Below are 14,834 nucleotides of genomic sequence, written 5' to 3'. Positions count from 1 at the left end.
GGTCTCCCCAGCCCCCAGGCAACGAGGCGTTCAGCTTGAGGGTCTTTGTAGGGTGATGAGAATGTTCTACAGCTAGACTGTGCAGCTCTGGGAATATACTAAGGTGCAGGGGGTTGTGTGCAGGGAAAAAGAACCCGCGTACCCCCCAAAAGAAAGAGGTCTTCAAGGGGGAAATCCTTTCGCATTTGCCTCCTAAGCTCCCTGCATGTGGGAATGCCCACCCTCTCCCCCACTGAAATCCCTCTTTCTCCAGTCTGAGGGAGAGAGTCAGAGTTGAAGGAAACATTCGAGTACCTACAACATGCCAGGTGCCGGGGCTACATCATCTTCTGTGTCCTTTTAGGACAAACCTGATTCTGTCACTCACTTCCTGCTTGAAACCTGTCCACGGCTTCTCCTTGCCCATAGGCTCAAGGCCAGGTTGCCCGTAGCTTCCCCCCTGGCCCCCCGTCTCTGGTTGTTTTCCTCCTTGCTTTGTTCTCCAGCCAGAATGAATGAAGTTGCCCAAACAGCGCCTTTGCCTGGGCCTGGAATAGACTCCACCTCCACCAAGGCCTGGCAGGATGAAGATGGGGTTGAATGAACTGTTTTCCTCTTTAAAATTAAAATTTTAAGTGGAGCACACATAAGTATATAACGTGGGGAAGGGAACACAATACTTGTTCCCCTGAGCCCCCGGTCTTATCCCTGTGCCCTCCCCATCCACGGGGAATTGCTGTCCCGATTCGTTAGTCATGCCCTTGATTTCTTTATAGCTTGACCACAGAATGGACTCATCCTTAAACACTGTTGTTTGGTTTTGCCTGCACTGGAATTGTATGTGAATGGAATCCTACTCTTGTCTTTTTCTGTGTTGTTTGCTGCCCAGTCTTGTTTCAGAGGCACACAGGTGTGGATGTGCCACATTTTCCGTGCTGTTAACGCAGGTCGCTGTGCGTGGCTCTGGGTACACACACACAAGGTTTCCCTAGGGCGTGGACTCGCTGGGTCACAGGATACACACACTTGGACCACACTGGAGTCGCCACATTTATACTTCCAATGACCGTGCGCTTCCACTTTCCGGGAAGGTTCCCTTTCGTGGCTCCTCTGAGTAGAAGCATGTCTTAATGCCACCTCCCTGGGTGGCACGTGGAGCCCTGAGAGTTTTACAGTGGTCACAGTCCAATGGTGAGCGAAGGACGAGGCTGTGGTCTCACCCTTGCTAGAGAAACAGACACGCACCTACACACGAGAGCATCCATGCTCTGCACACTTTATGGCTATCCTGCTCCTGAATAGACATTTTTTTAAAGATTTTATTTATTTATCTGACAGAGAGAGAGAGCACAAGCAGGGTGAGCGGCAGGCAGAGAGAGAGGGAGAAGCAGGCTCCCCATGGATCAGGGAACCCCATGAGGGGCTCAATTCCAGGATCCTGGGATCATGACCTGAGCCAAAGGCAGATGCTTAACCAACTGAGCCACCCAGGCGCCCCATTAATAGACATTTTTCTTTTTTTTCTTTTTCTTCTTTATCCTTTCTCCAACTGAGGCATTTTATTGTTGCCTCTTATACACACACACAAACACACACAATGTGTAAACAATTTAAATAACATGTGGAGAACAACCAAATTCAAGACTGTGGTTGCCTCTGGGAATGGGGGAACATAAAGGGATGCTCTATTAATTCACGATATTTTGTTACTTTCAAAAATGTTTTTATTTTAATTCCTGTATAGTTAACATACCGTGTTATATTAGTTTCAGATGTCCAGTACAGCGACTCAACAATTCCGCACATTACTCAATGCTCATCATGGTAAGTGTACTTAAACCCCTTCACCTATTTCACACATGCCCAGCCCAACACCCCGAGTAGACATTTTTCTAAAGACATACAGATAGCCACTGGATACGTGAAAAGATGCTCAACATCACTAATCAGCAGGGAAAAACAAATCAAAACCACAATGAGATGTTGCCTCACACCAGTCAGAGTGACTAGTAACAGAAGACAAGAAATAACAAGTATTATTGAGGATGTGGAAGAAAGGGAACCCTCATGACTGTTGGTGGGAATGTAGACTGGTGTAGCCACCATGGAAAACAGTTTGGAGGTTCCTCAAAAAAATTAAGAATAGAAATACCATATGGTCCAGCTATTCCATTTCTGGATATTTATCCAAAGGAAACAAAAACACTAGTTTAAAAAGATATATGCACTTCTACATTTATTGCAGAATTATTTACAATAACCAAGATATAGAAGTGAACATCCACTGATAGATGAATGGATAAAAAATGTGACATATATAATTAGATATTACTCAGTCATAAAAATGAATGAAATCTTGCCATTTGCAAGAACATGGATGGACCAAAAGGGTATTAGGCTCAGTGAAATAAGTCAGACAGGGAGGGATAAATACCATATGATTTCACTTATACATGTAATCTAAAAAACAAAACAAACAAATAAAAACAGGCTGATAAATACAGAGAACAAACTGGTGGTTGCCAGAGGGAAGGGGGTAGGGACATGAGTGAAATAGGTGAATGGGATCAAGACATACGAACCTCCAGTTCTAAGTCACGGGGATGAAAAGTACAGCATAAGAAATATAGTCAGTAGGGGCCCCTGGGTGGCTCAGTCGGTTGAGCGTCCAACTCTTGATCTCAGCTCAGGTCATGATCTCAGGGTCGTGGGATTGAGCCCTGCTTTAGGCTCTGCACTCAGTGGGAAGTCTGCTTCTCTCCTCCCTCTCCCTCTGCTCCTCCCCTGCTTGCGTGCTCGCTCTCTCTCTCAAATAAATAAATAAATCTTTAAAAAGAAGAAACATAGCCAATAAATTGTGCTAACCTTGTGCGACGACAGGCAGTAACTATACTTACAGTGGTGAGCATCTCATAATGCCTATAAATGTGGAATCACTATGTCGTACACCTGACACTAATAATACCAGTTTTATTTTATTTTTTTAAGATTATTTATGCATTTGAGAGAGAGAGCACGGGGAGAGGGGCAGAGGGAAAGAATCTCAAGTAGACTCCACGCTGAGCAAGGAGCCGGCCGGATGCGGGGCTGAATCTCACAACCCTGAGATCATGACCTGAGCTGAAATCAAGAGTTGGGCGCTTAACCGACTGAGCCACCCCGGCGCCCTTAATAATACTGGTTTTATAGTCAATTATAGTCAATATAGTCAACAACGCTTCAATTAAAAAAAAAGAAAAAAGAACATATTGTTGTAGCCCTTACATAGGAATACATTGCATTGCATTTACTCATTAACTTCATATTTACTGAGTGTCTGTTATAGTCCTAGGTACTGTGTTAGGCTGTGGGTAAGAATGGTAATCAACCCATTTCGTGTCCTCAATTAAATTATAAAGAAATAAAGAAGAGGGGCGCCTGGGTGGCTCAGTCGTTAAGTGTCTGCCTTCGGCTCAGGTCATGATCCCGGGGTCCTGGGATCAAGCCCCGCATCGGGCTTCCTGCTCTGCGGGAAGCCTGCTTCTCCCTCTCCCGCTCCTCCTGCTTGTGTTCCCTCTCTCGCTGTGTCTCTCTGTGTCAAATAAATAAATAATATCTTGGGCGCCTGGGTGGCTCAGTCGTTAAGCGTCTGCCCTGGGCTCAGGTCATGATCCCAGGGTCCTGGGATCGAGTCCCACATCGGGCTCCCTGCTCTGCCGGAAGCCTGCTTCTCCCTGTCCCGCTCCCCCTGTTTGTGTTCCTGCTCTCGCTATATCTCTCTCTGTCAAAAAAATAAATAAAATCTAAAAAAAAAAAAAAAAAAAAAGAATGGTAATCAACCCATTTCGTGTCCTCAATTAAATTATAAAGAAATAAAGAAGAGAGGCCAAGGAAACATTCTGAACCATGTGAGAAATGCTATGATTTGAATAAGAAGAGCAAATCACTTCACCCGGTTTTCAGGAGGTTTGGGAAAGTTTTCCAAGGAGATGATATCTTGTATGTGAAATTGTACTATGTACCGTGACAGACTTGCAGATACAACCAAACGATCCCTAGTTTCAAGGTGAGCATGGTTTTGAACAGAAGATAAAAGGCAGGTAAAGAGGGCGCCTGGGTGGCTCAGTTGGTTAAGCGACTGCCTTCGGCTCAGGTCATGATCCTGGAGTCCCGGGATCGAGTCCCGCATCGGGCTCCCTGCTCGGCAGGGAGTCTGCTTCTCCCTCTGGCCCTCCCACATCTCATGTGCTCTCTCTCCTCTCATCCTCTCTCTCAAATAAATAAATAAAATCTTAAAAAAAAAAAAAAAAGGCAGGTAAAGAAGGTCCAGACCACGCAGACTTTCTCCACATCAGCAACAGACCAGTTAGCTTTCTCATCGTCCTGTGCGTTCACTGGAATAGCACTTTTAATTTCCTCCAACAAGTTTTCCTTTGCATTCACAACTTGGCTCACTGGTGCAAGAGGCCTAGGCTTTCAGTCTGTCTCAGCTTTGGACATGCTTTCCTCACTACGCTTAATCCCTGCCAGGTTTCGATTTAAAGCAATGGATGTGTGATTCTTCCTTTTACCTGAACACTTAGGGGCCGTTCGTCGTAGGATTATTAACTGGCCTAATTTCAATACTGTTGTGTCGCAGGGAATAGGGAGGCCCGAGGAGAGGGAGAGAGACGGAGGAATGGCCGTCGGTGGGAAAATCAGCACACACATATCTATCGATTAAGTTCACCATCTTATACGGGAGTGGCTCACAGAGCCCCCAGACAATTACAGTAGTAACATCAGGGGCGCCTGGGTGGCTCAGGAGGTTAAGCGTCCACCTTCAGCTCAGGTCATGATCCCAGGGTTCTGGGATCGAGCCTCGCATCGGGCTCCCGGCCGGATTCTGGTTCTCCCTCTGCCTCTCCCCTCTCTCATGCTCTCTTTCTCTCTCACAAGTAAATACATAAAAATCTTTAAAAAAAATAGTAACATCAAAGATCAGTGATCACAGATCACCGTAAAAATATAATAATAATGAAAAACTTTGAAATATTGTGAGCATTGCCCAGATGTGGCACAAAGCAAGTAAGTGTTGGAAAAATGGTGCCAAGAGACTTGCTCGACCCAGGGTTCCCCCACAACTTCGGTTTGTAAAAAGCACAATGTCTGCAATGCTCAATAAAGTGCAGCGCAATAAAACAAGGTATGCCTGTAATGTTGGTTCACTGAATTGAACAGTTAAAACAGTAATTTTAAAAAATATATATTTTATTTATTCATTTGAGAGAGAGAGAACGAGCATGGCAGGGAGTGGGGAGACAGGCAGACTCCCGACGTGGGGCTCGATCCTAGGACCTGGAGATCACGACCTGAGAGCCAAAGACAGACGCTTAACCATCTGAGCCGCCCAGGCGCCCCTAAAACAGTAACTTTCAGCTTACAACACCACGACATGTCATTTAGGCCATTTCACCACACAAAAAAAAAAAACCAAAAAATGAGAAAAGAATCTAGATGGAAAACGAAAATGCCAATTCACAGTGCACACTTAAGTTCTTTGTGCTTCGCTCAGAAAAAAAAGTAAAGGGAGTAGTAATAAAATCAGGCCTGCAGCATGTGGTCAGAGGGCTTACCACACCTCTGAGAGGAAGGGGAAGTCTCTGTGAGAACCAACCTCATCTATGACAGAGCAGAGAAGAGCAGACGCCAGGCACCGGGAGGCCACCAGCACCAGCCTCTGCCGCTGACAGCATGCTCTGGTTGCTTCTGCCCCTCACGCTTGTCTTCTCCTTCAGCCCAGGTAAATGCTGCAGCAGATTCAGGTAGCCACTCACTGACGCCCTGGTTTTGTGCTGCTTGCTCGATCTAAGTCACTTGCGCATATTGTCTGTCTGTCTCTGCCATCGGACGGGGGGGGGGGGGGACACTCTCGGTTGTGCCTGAGAAACTGCCACCTCCTCTCAATTTAGCACATGAGGTGCCCTCGCTCCTTCACACTTAAAAAATTTTAAGATGTTTATGTATTTAAGACACGGTTTCACCTGTGTCTGCCTTTGAGGGAAGTCTCTGCGGGGCATGGGAGGTGAACTTCTTCTAAGACCAGACTACTTGGGCTTTACAACCAGCATGCTGTGGTATGAAGAGTCCTGAGATTAGGAGAGTGAGTTCTCTTCCCAAATTAGCTACTATCTTGCTCTGGAACCTCAGGTAGGTTACTGATTCTGCCTGAACCTCACTATCCTTATTGAAAAGATTGAAGATCTATGGCTCAGCGTACCCACAATTTCTGGGCACAGAGACGACACTAGAATAGTCCTCTTAGTTTTTGCTTACTGTAAAAAGAGACATCTCCCATCCTCTCATGCAAACCAGGGTCTGGGCAGTCCAACAGGACTTTAGGTGCCACAGAGAAAGGAACGGTTCCCCCTGTCCATTATACATGGAAAACATGAAGGTATTCTGTTCTGGGCCCTGGGCGAAGTGCTGCACATGCATTATATACGTAAGCCTCAGGACTGGCCTGGGAGTTTGTACTATATTGACCCCATTTTAAAATGAGGAGCCAAGATGATTTAAAGAACTTGCCCAAATTTCATTAGCTAGCAGGTGGAAAGCTCTTGTAACAGTTGCAACATTTCTGAGACCAAGCACAGCCCTAGCACAAGAGAAAAGACAGAAGTGAGAGAGTCACCACAGATGTAGAATTAACTAGATTGACTGGCAGCAGGAGTGAGGGGAAAGGCTGGTTGGTTTTCTACTTTCTGGGGAGTATTGTGATGTGATCAAAGCAGGCAAAAACCCCCATCCTTACCGAGTTCATTTGAGCAGGGGAAACAAGATGAATAAGTGAAATGGCATATTGCACAGAAATCGATGATAACTAAGGCAAGCAGGGAAGGAGGGTATGAAGTACGGTGGAAGGGGCAGGGAAATTTCAGACAGAGTAGCCAAAGGTGGTGAAATTGGGTGAAAAAGGGGAGGGGAGGAGGGAGCAGCCATGGAGAAGGTGAGTTCAGTTTGGGACCTACTGATTTTAAGACATCAGTGTGATATCCATGAGAAGATTTCCAGAGAGCAGCTGGGAATTGAGGTCTAGGGGCTGGAGGCTTGGGAGTCATGGCACGGAACTAATAAACAAAGCTAAGGAGAAAGTGCAAGGAGGACAGAACCCTGGGCAATATGGGTAAGGTGCAGAAAGAGGGAGAATTTGTTCATATATTCGAGAGCCACTCCCTGGCTTGGTGGCAAAGCCCTGCATCTTTGCCTCACTTTTACCTCTGACAAAACCGAACCCACCCTAAAATGAAATATTCTGAATGTGCTCAGGTTAAAATTCCCCTGTTCCTCCCCATTTCCATCGATCCCTCTCGTAAATACCCTATGAAATAGACACTGTCCTTATTCCCACTTCAGGGAGGAGGAAAGAAGGCACATGACACTTAAGTAACGTGCTTCGTGTCACACAATTATGGGTTGGGGTGGGACCGTAAAAAGAAACACATGGGAATGCATTTGCAGGTGTTCTGAAGCCCAGGAGAGGAGCAATGATTGCCAAGGTTGGACATCAGGGAGCCTGGCTCCAGAGTCCGTGCTCATAATCACCTGGCTATGCTACTTAGTTTACACATAGCTACATTCATATAATTGAATGTATATATAATTACAAAATGTGACACCAGGAAGAAAATCAGCAGGGTACCATGAAACAGAAAAACAAGGGGATCTGCTTTGCTTGGGGTCAGAAGTTTAAGGGAGGGAAAGGAATCTGCTGAGGCAAGGATCTGGCACAAATCAAGTCAATTTTGAAAACAAGCATGAAGGAAGATGACTCATGCCATCCAAACTTCTTTCCAGTGGGTCAGACACTGTAACTTGCTATTTTTTAAAAAAAGTTAGCTGAAAAGATAAACCATATTGAGAAATAATTCCCGTAGGTATAACCCGAATCGGGCATCATCATGCCCTGGAGAAAATAAATTTCATTAGTTTCTCCGTTTTATTCTTCCTAGATGGAAACTTATCAAGCATTGACATGCATACAAATTACTAGGGAGTCTTATAATACTGCTTCTGAATGCGGACAAATATTCTGCATTCATAATAAGCTCCCTGGTAACCCCAGTGTTGCTCCGTGGACCACACACTGAGCAGCAAGGATCTAGATTTCACGGGATTCTAGTCATATTGGGGTTGAAGGGAGGGAGAAATAGGGACTAACTCTGCGTATATTTGCCAGAAGCAGATACGGGTATTCTAATGTTGAGGAGAGAAGTGCCTGCAAGCATAGGCCGAGCCAATCCATGTGAGTTAGCCATATGATTCTGAGGTCCTGAGTCAAAACTTTTCTGCTAAGAGATTGTATCCAACGGCTCCCTTCCTCGGGGGCAGTGTTAGCTACTTCTCTTACCCACCATCCACACCTTCCAATGTTTATTGTTCCTCTTTATTGTTGCTCACCACGGGCAAGGAGTTGTTTTGCATTTTGACATTATCCTCAAGGACAACTGTACTTTTCCACTTCTCAGAGTCGTGGTCTGTCCCATGTGACCTCCAGCCTCCCGTGCCCCTCAGCTTCCAGCCTCCCAATGCCCATCTAGCCTCAGCTGGGTCTCCACCTACAGGCAGATTTTCTTTCTTTCTTCCATTAAGGTAAAATTCACAAAACATAAAATAATAATTGTAAAGTATGTAATTCAGTAGCATTTAGTACATTCACAGTGTTGTGCAACCACCACTTTTATCATTCCAAAACATTTTATCACCCCAAAACAAGACTCTATGTCCATTAAGCAGTAATTTCCCATTTGCCCCTCCCCCCAAGCCCCGCTCACCCCTTGCAAATACCAACTAGCTTTTTGTCTCTGTGGGTTTACCTATTCTGGACATTTCATACCAGTGAAATGGTATGATGTGTGACCTTTGTGTCTGACTTCTTTCACTTAGCATAATGTTTTTGAGGTTCCATCATATGGTATCATGTATCAGCACTTTATTTCTTCTTATTGTTCAATAATACTCCGTGTGTGTGTGTGTACCACATTTTATTTATCCACTCATCTATATAGATGAACACTTGGCTTGTTTCCACCTTTTGGCTCTTGTAAATGGTGCTGTGATGAAGATTTGCATGTAAGTATTTGCTTGAGTACCTGTTTTCAATTCTGATCCAATTCTGGATCATATGATAATTCTAGGATTAATCTTCTGAGGAGTCACAAATAGTTTTCTACAGTGGCTGATCCAGTTTACATTCTGACCAGCAATGTATGAAGGTTTTAATTTCTCCAGCACTTCTTTTCTTTTTTTTTATTTTTTAATTTATTTTTATTTTTTTATTCTTATGTTAATCCCCATACATTACATCATTAGTTTTAGATGTAGTGTTCCATGATTCATTGTTTGTGCATAACACCCAGTGCTCCATGCAGAACGTGCCCTCCTCAATACCCATCAGCAGGCTAACCCATCCTCCCACCCCCCTCCCCTCTAGAACCCTGTTTGTTTTTCAGAGTCCATCGTCTCTCATGGTTCGTCTACCCCTCCGATTCCCCCCCTTCATTCTTCCCCTCCTGCTACCTTCTTCTTCTTCTTTTTTTTCCTTAACATATATTGCATTATTTGTTTCAGAGGTACAGATCTGAGATTCAACAGTCTTGCACAATTCACAGCGCTTACCAGAGCACATACCCTCCCCAGTGTCTATCACCCAGTCACTCCATCCCTCCCACCCCACCCCCCACTCCAGCAACCCTCAGTTTTTTTCCTGCGATTAAGAATTCCTCATATCAGTGAGGTCATATGATACATGTCTTTCTCTGTTTGACTTATTTCGCTCAACATAATACCCTCCAGTTCCATCCACGTCGTTGCAAATGGCAAGATCTCATTCCTTTTGATGGCTGCATAATATTCCATTGTATATATATACCACCTCTTCTTTATCCATTCATCTATCGATGGACATCTTGGCTCTTTCCACAGTTTGGCTATTGTGGACATTGCTCCAGCACTTATTTTCTTAATAATTATTTATCTTATTAATTCTTACCAGCACTTACTTTCTGATGATGATGATGATGATCACTCTCCTGGAGTTGGTGTTCAAAAGGTTTCTTTTCCTGTTCCAGCAATTCATTAGTTAGTTTCTAAAAGATAAAATTCATAGGCAGAAGCTTCTGCCTATGGAGAAGGAGTTTCCTGAGTCTAGGACATCTCATTGGTGACAAAATCCCTTCTCGAGTTTTATTCTGCTTCTCATTCTTGAGGGGGCATGGGACAATGGATCATCTTCTGTAGTTACTTCCTGCTGGATGTGGGCATCATCGTGGGAATCAGCAGAGGTGCAGAACCTCTTTCTAACTAGTCTGAGATATGTGAGTCACCAGGCTCAGCTCTGAGCTGTTCATACCCTTGCGTTACCACCATCTGTAATTGTATGGCCTCTGTATGCTTGGTCACAAACTGTACCAAACAGGTAAGTATGCAGGTCCAAAAAGTAATGAGTCGCGGGATTATTAGTGGCCGCAGGAAAGAGAGGAGATTTGTGATACTGGGTCGTGCCGTTTGATAGTCGGCCAGACTTAATCGGAAGATCCTCCTCTGGTCGAAGGTACGCAGTCAAGCCCCCTGATCAAAGAGTTTTTTAATATCCACTTCTACTTCATCTGAGGTATTATTACCCCAGGTACAACATGAAGTATTAGTTATTACACAGATTCCCCCCTCCTTCTGCTAACAAGTAGTCCAGAGCTGGTCTATTATCTCACACTACATTAGCTAAGGAGTCAAGGACAATTTTTAATTTCTTGAGGGCACTGCCTGTATTTCTAGCCCATGTTTCTATTGTGCCAATTCCTGAAGGGTGGCTTCATGATATAAAACCTCCCCAAGGGGCGGTTGATGTGATGGCCAATCCAAAGCTGGCCAGAATCAGTCCCAGGGCTCTCTTTCCCCGATGGGAAGATTGAGTAGGATTATGTAAGGTCATCCTCACAGGACCCATGAAGCATACAGTACATTGCCCAGTGAGCTGGACATCGTCAATGGACACGTGAGCAACAGCAAGAAGCAGGGAGATAAAAATCCCAGCTGGAGATGAGTCCCTTGGGTGCCTATGGTGGGATGATCCACAAATAAAAACATATCCTGGGGTGTGCAGGCTCAGTGAGTCTGCACTGAGTTAAACCAGTTAAGCAATTTGGGACCCCAGCTCGGGGATGCCATTGCCTTCAGGAGACAAAGGTCCGCTCCACAAGGCTGTGTAATTGATTGGACCCATGGCTGCCTTTCCAGGGGCCTGTTTATATAAATAGGTATGTCTCCAGCACCCCTTAGGTTTGGTCAGTCTTGTCCTTGCCTTACACTGACTTTCCCACGTCCCTCTAGTGTTGTCGCATCCCTTCACTGGACACCAATGAGCTTCACTTGGAAAGCAATCCTCAGTGACGTTGAGGGGCTGTGGATGTCTCAGGGGTACACCCACAGCAGGGCCGGGCGCTGACGTACAATTTGGGTATAGCACCCCTCTCCTCCCAGTATCATTAACAACAGGGGTAAGATTTACACACAGAATTTCTCTATGGGAATGACCCAGCTGTATAGCTATGGAAGGAGAATTTTTATTTTACTTTATTCTTAAAATTTATTTATTTATTTATTTGAGAGAGAGAGAGAACATGAATGGGAGGGGCAGAGGGAGAGGAAGAGAAAATCTCAAGCAGACTCCCCACTGAACACAGAGCCTGACTCTGGGCTTAATCCTACAACCCTGAGCCGAAACCAAGAGTCGGACACTTAACCGACTGAACCACCCAGGCACCCCTGGAATGAGAATTTTTAAAGGAATTCGGGAGCCCATAAAAAAACTTACATTAGTTCTTGCTTCGGCATCACATACACTAAAATCGGAATGATACAGGGAAGATGATCATGGCCTCTGAGCAAGGATGACACGCACATCCGTGAAGCATTCCCTATCTTTATGTATTAATCGAAATCAAATTTTGCATTGTAATTATGTGTTATTTCCTAAGCCCAAAATGTATGTATTAAGCATAAAACCTGTTATAACTTAAAAAAAGATTCGCCACTGCTGCATTAGAATAGAGTGGATTTCACATCCAACATTTTTTTTAAGAGCAGAAATTTTTTTTTTTTCTGATTTTTATCCTTTAGAACGTATCACTTAGCAAACAGGACATCTTCAGAAAGGATTCAGTAGCATTTTATTAAAGGATCTGTGTGCCAAGTACTATGCGTATTTATATGTTGGCCGGTCATCTCTAACAACTTAATGTTAAAAATTGTGTGTTTGTCATACAGCCCTAAGTGGAGGTAGCCGGACCTCACTGATATGCCTTTCAGTCTCATTGAAAACTTACACCACAGCTCATATCGCTTGTTCTCTGAAATGTCTAAAGGACATGAGCGCTCAGCCATGAAGAACTTTGGCTTCTCGGAAACAGCTTGTTGCCAAGGTCAGGCTAAGAGGAGACCTGCTTACCCTTGTGGTTGCCCAGCTCATGTGAGCCGTCCCCACTTTCCCACTTAGCTAGCTCGCCTCTGCGTATGAGCTATTGACCTGAAGGTACTTAACTAGTAGTCTGTTACTAGTTAGGTACCTACACAACATATCTCCGTTGACAAGTCATTTTAACATTAATTAAGTGAAAAGAAAACTGATTATTCTTTCAGTAGTTTGGAGCCTTTGTGGTCTCAGATGTCCTGATTTCAATTCTCTTTTTTTTCAATTGTGTGCTTAGAAACAGCATATATATATATGATATATAGTTATATCATATATATATCATTATATCATTATATCATATATATATATATTTTACTGTGGTTTTCAGGATTTTTTTTTAACACAATGAAGCCTTAAAAAAAAAAAAGATGTTCACACATTCTCAATGTATGGTAAAACAGATAGAAGTAGCTTCTCTGGGTCCAGAGCAGGGTCCAGAGTCCTACTCACTGGGCTAACTCTCCTAAACCAGCTCCTGATGGCACCTGAATCATCTGCACGGGGCTCTTGGAAACCACTGGTCAGGAGCATTCCTGTTCTCATTAGCCAAATAACAGTACTTCCGTCACCACTGTCAGATTGATTTGGTTTTCATAATTTTGTATTCTGGTTTCAGTCAGAATCATCCCAATTTGTATTTTATTTTCATTCCAATTTTTAAATTAATTTTTTTATTCATTCTTAATCAGGTTCATCAGTAGATGCTGTTATTCGGAAGAACTGTGATTCCAGCAAATGAGGATAACTGATGCCTTTTTTGCAGTTTTGAACAAAAGCATTTACAACTTCTAAATTATTATTTTGTAAAATTCTTACAGCCTCCCCATTTCACCTCAGCACATGCTGATTTAATATTGTTTTATGTAAAAATAGTCCTTTTCCCATTGTGTCGTTAGTTCTTAAAATGCATTAAAAAATAACCAAGTTGACTTTCTCACCTTATATAACCAACTGTATTACAAACACATATTGGGGTGACAGTGTCCTGGACAGACATAGTATTTCTCACATATGACTTTACTGAGGAAATAATATACCAGTTAGCATGGTCATGTCACCTTGTGCTTTAAATTGAAATTTTTAGGATCATGAAATTACAAAGTCAGATCAGGGATTTATAGGTATTTTTTTGGTAATGCCTTAGGCAGCCTTTCCAGAGTAAATTCTGGGCCCCGTTGCTGTCTATGTTTTATTGGATATATTTTGCCTTTTTCATTTTATCAACGTCCTGGAAAACCATCTTCAATAAATGTTTCCTAGTCTCTTTAGGTGTACGGTTGGTAGTCAGGGGAGTGACACATAAGCGAGGCCAGAAGTTGGGTTGAGAGTGCAAGAGACTATATTGTGCTTTAATATGTCATACTTGATAATAAGTGTATAAGTTGCCAATATATGAATTGATGTTAAATATATCTCCCACGTAGGGGTGCCTAGATGGCTCAGTCTGTTAAACATCTGCCTTCAGCTCAGGTCATGTTCTCAGGGTCCTGGGGTGGAGCCCCATGTCAGGCTCCCTGCTCAGTGGAGAACCTGCTTCTCCCCCTCCTTCTGCCGCTCCCCCTGCTTGTGCTCTCTCTCTCTGTCAGTCAAATAAATAAATAAAATCTTCAAAAATATATATATCTCCCATTTGAATTCCCATTGGATAAAGTTATTTCTTGATGTGAAAAAAAAAAACTTACATTAGGGTCCCTCTGGATTGGGTGGTGTATAAGCCATCCGATTTCAGTCTGCGGGTGTTGGTGACACGTCCAACAGCCTTTTAGTTTATTTCCCTCTGCTATGAGTTTACTTAGATTCCCCAGGGAGTTCAGTTCCCAAGGGTGCTCTGGTGTGTCTGTACCTTGAGATATTCCTAGAACCTCTATGACAATAATTAATATCAGGATAGTGTTCACACTAAGATCTTAAGGGCTGGAACACGGTACCTGGCCTCTGGAAGCTGGTGAGCAAGGCAAAGAGGACTTGAAAACTATCCATTTTAACCATGTATTAGCAATGAGCGGTGGCATTTCTCACTGAACGGTTACAGGGAAAGTGGCTTAATCTCGTCAAGGCAGCGAGACAGAACAGCAGACTAGCGCTGTGTGGACTGAAATCACGGTAGTTGAGATCTGAGTGTCCCATCCACTGGGGTTTTACTTAACTGCGTGTCCCTGGAACACAAGTTTCAGGTCAGAGAGTGACTCACGGGTGTGTTTGCTGTCGTCTGTTGCTTGTAGCACCTCATCTGCCGAGTTGCTGGTGCAGGTGACTTTCCCACTCCAGAGTCGGGGATCCAAGGCACCACCCCTTCTACTTTTTGTTTTTTTTAAAGATTTTTTTTTTTTTTTTAATTCATGAGAGACAGAGCGAGAGAGAAAGGCAG

The 14,834-nt window shown here is 43.8% G+C and overlaps 1 protein-coding gene and 1 non-coding gene across 3 annotated transcripts in view; both read left to right on the top strand.

Annotated features, from left to right (window-relative positions):
- The first annotated feature begins 5,460 nt into the window (after positions 1 to 5,460).
- SLAMF6 (SLAM family member 6) overlaps positions 5,461 to 14,834 on the top strand; it is a 33,429-nt gene continuing 24,055 nt past the window's right edge. Inside the window, exon 1 of one of the 2 annotated variants that reach the window (XM_035009943.1) lies at positions 5,461 to 5,740. In XM_035009943.1, coding sequence (XP_034865834.1) covers positions 5,692 to 5,740 — 49 coding nt within the window. In that variant the 5' untranslated portion in view covers positions 5,461 to 5,691. The remainder of the gene's footprint in view (positions 5,741 to 14,834) is intronic. The other variant, XM_035009944.1, reaches the window with a different exon arrangement.
- Positions 11,814 to 11,920, top strand: LOC118014657. Its single transcript, XR_004680348.1, has one exon. It is a non-coding gene; the product is annotated as a U6 spliceosomal RNA (small nuclear RNA).

Source organism: Mirounga leonina, unplaced genomic scaffold (genome assembly GCF_011800145.1).
Source record: "Mirounga leonina isolate KUSES-001 unplaced genomic scaffold, KU_Mleo_1.0 Mir_154, whole genome shotgun sequence".
In the NCBI taxonomy this organism is placed as follows: Eukaryota; Metazoa; Chordata; class Mammalia; order Carnivora; family Phocidae; genus Mirounga; species Mirounga leonina.
This window is presented reverse-complemented; position numbering and strand designations above follow the sequence as displayed.